A 5000-nucleotide genomic window follows, 5' to 3' on the forward strand; every position below is an offset into this window, starting at 1 on the left:
TGTTTGTTGTTGTCATAAATGCAACACTCAACAGAAGTACAGAAATGATTGTTTTCCAGTTCAAGTGCAGTGGTTTGGTCACTTAAGCTCTCTTATTGCTTGGAAATGTGCTTTGCAGACTAGCCCCTCAGAGCCTAGTCAACCATGGCAAACATAATGCGCCATGCTTTTGTTCAGTGAAACAAATGTTCACAGGGTAAACCAAACAGATAATACCATAATCTAGCTTGTATTTTTTTCAACTACTTTTGGAAATATTAACACTTTTACAGGATTGGCTACATCCCACTGGGCAAACCAACAATAGTAATTTTAAGGCTTCAGTGCTACCGTGTTGAAGTATAAAAAAAACATATGTACTTAATTCAACACTTTGATTGTCAATATCAGGACATTAGGTGTGGGGGAAATGACACTTTAAATCTGTTGCTTGCATTTTTTAAATATACAAAAGTAAACAAGTAAAAAAACAGTCTGTTTATCTATGGTTTTTACATTAAACAAAGAGATGCCCAGTTGGACTCAAGCAGGACCCCTGTGGAAGGCGTTCCTATGGCAGCTATGAGATCTGTCGTCATCACTCACAGAGTTTATGTAAACCTAAAACAAGCCCCCGTAGGCCTTTTGGAGGTGTGACGCGATGCATGGTAAACTCACATCGGGTCAGTCTGAAATGACAACAGCCACGGCACACGTCTAGAAATGCATCTGAATGCTTTTAACCTGTTGAGGGGTACGGTCACAAATATGTGATTAGAATGTTCAGTGAACTGAGAGTTCTGCATTATGATGAGACAATTACCCTCTGAGATTTCCCCCACAGACTGTATACAGAATACTGAAACTATAGATTGTTTGCATTGAATTCTAGAAGGAACTTGGAAAATAATTCACTCCTCAACAGGTTGGGCATGCCAGACAAGTGAGACGCTTGGGAGCTGGACTTTTGAAAATACATGGGTTCAATGCTCATGTAGCAGACTGTAAGAGGATTTTTTTAAGAGGAGTTAAAAAAGAAATGAAAAATAAATCATGATAATGCTTAAAGGACACATACTGTACTCCACACATACACACTGGTGTGAATTCACACAGAGGAAGTGTATGAACACACACTCTCTCTCTCCCTCTCACACACACACACACACACACACACACACACACACACAAGCGCGCGCGCGCACACACACACACACACACACACACCTGTATGTGTAGGAGTGACGGTCTAGGAAGCCTGCAGCAGAATACTGGAGTCAAACACTGCTGACAAGACTCTCCATAGATCTTTTCCCATTTTTGTCTTTACAAAATAATAAATTACTATGATTGATCTTTATATTAATATTCACATAGTCAGAGCTCGCCTTTAGAAGTTTTTGTCCCCAAATATAATACAAAATACAATAATAAAAAAACAAACAAAAACAAACTGAATAACCACAACTCAAACAAGTGACAAGGAAAAAACGCACAGAATAGAATCACAACAGAATCACAAACGTCTTTGGTTGGTTGACCAACAAGTGTATACAGATTTCGGCCATACAAAGCCTCTCCCAAATTTGTACTGAACAGAATAGAGTCTTATTAACATAATTTTCCAATTGGAGTGTTTCTCAAGTTCACTGGCTTTGTTGTCAAAGGGTGTTGTTCTTTCCTTCAACCTGCCCCTCTTTCTCCCTCAGTTTCTCTCTCTTTCTCTTTTCCCATCTATCTATCTGTCTACCTATCTACCTTTCATCTCCTCTAGAGAACTGGCCTACATTACCAGTGTGCGTGTGCTGAAGGAGCTGAGGTGTATGTGTGTGTGCTCAGAAGACAGGAGTTGGTCCTCCACCTTCCCAGACACCACCTGTTCCCACACGCTCTGCAGACGAAAATAAAGAGAGAGATAAGAGATTGTAAAATAAATCACATGAATTTGCGCATGTGGCGCATCTTTTACTTGTTGTTGTTTCAGAAATAATTTCCTACATTTATGGTGTAACGGCCTTTTATGACGCGTAGGAATGAGTGTGTTAGACTGCTGCTATGAGACAGCATAGATTCCCCCACCATGCAATGCTTCTCCGCCAGCAGGTGATACAAGATGTACAGATCTGTCCCAGATATGGGCTAGTTCTTTTTCATAATGAGTGGACATATGATGAGCAAATTAGTGTATGTGTGTGTGTGTGTGTGTGTGTGTGTGTGTGTGTGTGTGTGTGTGTGTGTGTGTGTGTGTGTGTGTGTGTGTGTGGCTCCTCACCTGCAGTGGGTTGCCCATGTTTTTGCAGGGCAGGTGAAAGGCCTTGTGTCCGTCTTCAGTCTTCCCTGCACCAGGCAGCATCAGCACAGAGCTGGTCAACAGGTCCTGATACAGAAGAGACACACATACAAAGGCAACGTGAGACAGAGTCAACAGGTCCTGAGACAGGACAAAGTCAGAGCGAGACCATGTCAACAGGTCCTGAGACAGGACAAAGTCAGACAGAAACAGTGTGAACAGGTCCTGGCCCGGAAAAGAGAGCCAGAGATAGAGTGAGACAGTGTCAACGGCCTACAGACAATGAGATGATAGACAGGGCAGAGGAAGAGTGGGATGATGTAAACAGATAAGAAATGAAAGAAGAAATGAGAGAGGAGAGAGGCCTTGTAGAAGAGACATAATGCACGACACTGGGTTGGGAAAGACAATCTCAAAATCCTCCAGTGAGATGGACACCAGAGAGCATGAGACAGTTCTTAGATTCAGTTCTTAGATGAGAGAGATTAGAGAGACAGTAAGATCAGGTTATTACATGGGAAAGAGAGAGAGAGGGAGAGATGTTTTGAGGCAGTTTGTGATCATGTGAACAGGTCATATAATGAGGGAGAGACAGTGTCTTCAGATATCCCATCTCTATAGTGAAGTACAGACAGACAAGCAGACAGACAGACATAGACAAACAGAAACATGTATGTACTGTATGTACTTAGCAACTGTGATGCAGAACAGGGACTGTAAGGATGATGTAAGGATGCAAACCATCCTTACATCACTGGGTGAGTCAGGGAGCAACGGTAAAAGGTAAAAAGGTTAAAGGTTAAAGGTTACTCACAGGTGGATTGTGGGCCGGGCCACTAGAGGGGAAGAGTTCGGCATTCAGCTCTGGTCCCTCCCACTGCAGACAAGGACTCTCACAAACAGATTCAATCTGTAACACATAAACACACATTAGAATGAATGAATGACTAATGAATGAATGGTGACACTTATAGAATAGAAGTTAATTACAACATCCACCTGTTGCCAATACAAAGCAAAAAAAACTAGAGGTAAACAACTCTGTGATATACTGCCAACAGTATACACCAGATCTGACACTCTAATGTCCAGAGTAAAGTATAACATGAACCTCATTTGTTGACATATCACACAAAGAGGACTTTCTGAACAGGATCAGTGTTCAAATAGTCAAATGGTCTGATATCAGGTACAGACCTAGCTAGTTAGTAACTAAATGAGCCTCTATTGATCTAACACTCAGGCCGGCTAAATGTGTGTACCTGTCTCATCAAACTACCAATCTTTTTATTGAAATCTGATTGTTTGTTTGTATGTAACCGAACAGACTGACTACTTGAACAGAAGCAAGCATGGGGGGTAGATATCGTAAGAGCATTGTGCGCTAGGCTACCTCCTGCTTGATCTTCTTGAGAGGGGGCAGGTCATGCTGGCCCCCCCCAGGAGTAACCTCGCTCTCTATGGGCTCCTGCTTGATGCGGTCCAACGTTTCCTCCTCCAGTGGAGGGCTGTGGCTCTGGAGGAGATAAATAGAATAAAAACATGAATAAAACATAAATACTAAATAAATGAAAACAAAAAACTTTTCCTAAAACTGTAACACAGCTAGATGACAATAACACCTCAAGAGATAATGGAGACCAACAATAGACTCAAAAATGGCCGCCGCTTGTGGAGAATCAATAATGCAAAAAAGAAATAGTTCCTGTTTCCTCTGCTTCCAGTGAATGTTAAAAGATAACAGACACAATCCCCTCATACACACACACACACACACACACACACACACACACACACACACAGATAGGCTCACCATCTTCAGTTGTCCGTATTTGGCGTTGTGAAGGGCAACGGCAGATTTGAAAGGGGTGGGAGTCCGAGGAGATGACTCCATGATGGAGCGCCTGAGGTCAGGAGTCCGGAACCTGAGAGAGAGACGGACAGAGAGAGAAAGGAAGAAGAGAGGAAAAAGAGGGCAATGGAGAAGAAAGAAAGAGAGAGAAAGAGAGAAGGAAAGAGTCAGAATTTTTTCACATTCAAAATGTCACTACCTACTCTCAGAGCTCAATACAATAAGGTCCTTAAAGGAAAAGGCTGTGAAGCTTTCTTACATGTCGTTCTCCTTTTGGCCAGACAGGGCATGTCCACGGTGCAGCGGTGTGACCAGCAAAGCCTTCTGGGTACAGAGGCTCGGGGGTGTCATGTCACCGTCAGAACTCTCCGCGCTCCGAGATGCTGTGAAAAACTACAAAAGACAAGAAAGAGACATTTCAAACATTCATGTTTCAACTTTTTGACAGTTTTTCCACTTTAAAATCCTGGGAAAGAGTGAAATTGTGAGTGACTTTTTTGTATTTTATGGGTGAAAATGATTCGCAGGAAGTCTGCTACATCTCTAGTCTTGCACACAAACAGATGAGGTCAGATGAGATGTGAATTTGAAGAAAGGTCAGCAAGCAGAGAGCAGAGCCAGAAGTGACACGACAAAGGGTCGGGTGAGGGTGACACGAACAGGGTGACTCTACTGTGGGGTTACCTAGTTAGGGTGACTCAACCTCAGTGGAAATGGAGGCAAAGAGTGTTCAAAGAGTTCAAAATGAATCACAGACGAGAAAAGAGAAGTGCATCATGGGTAATGAGTGAATCAGAGAGGGCTGTTGGTGTTGTTGTGGTGATACATTTTCAGACAGGATGCCACATGTAAAATCATTTCAATGTCTACATGTTTGAT

General features: G+C 42.5%; 1 protein-coding gene across 2 annotated transcripts in view; it reads right to left on the reverse strand.

Annotated features, from left to right (window-relative positions):
- The window catches only part of myb (v-myb avian myeloblastosis viral oncogene homolog), a 16097-nt gene that overhangs the window by 381 nt on the left and 10716 nt on the right, over positions 1-5000 (reverse strand). For both annotated transcript variants that reach the window (XM_062550919.1, XM_062550920.1), the window contains exons 10-15: positions 4381-4514; positions 4083-4194; positions 3663-3785; positions 3084-3179; positions 2252-2356; positions 1-1870 (exon numbers count right to left, since the gene is read on the reverse strand). The exon at positions 1-1870 is cut by the window's left edge and continues 381 nt beyond it. In XM_062550919.1, the coding sequence (XP_062406903.1) occupies positions 1763-1870; positions 2252-2356; positions 3084-3179; positions 3663-3785; positions 4083-4194; positions 4381-4514 (678 nt within the window). In that variant the 3' untranslated portion in view covers positions 1-1762. The remainder of the gene's footprint in view (positions 1871-2251; positions 2357-3083; positions 3180-3662; positions 3786-4082; positions 4195-4380; positions 4515-5000) is intronic.

This window comes from Sardina pilchardus, chromosome 12 (assembly GCF_963854185.1).
Source record: "Sardina pilchardus chromosome 12, fSarPil1.1, whole genome shotgun sequence".
In the NCBI taxonomy this organism is placed as follows: domain Eukaryota; kingdom Metazoa; phylum Chordata; class Actinopteri; order Clupeiformes; family Clupeidae; genus Sardina; species Sardina pilchardus.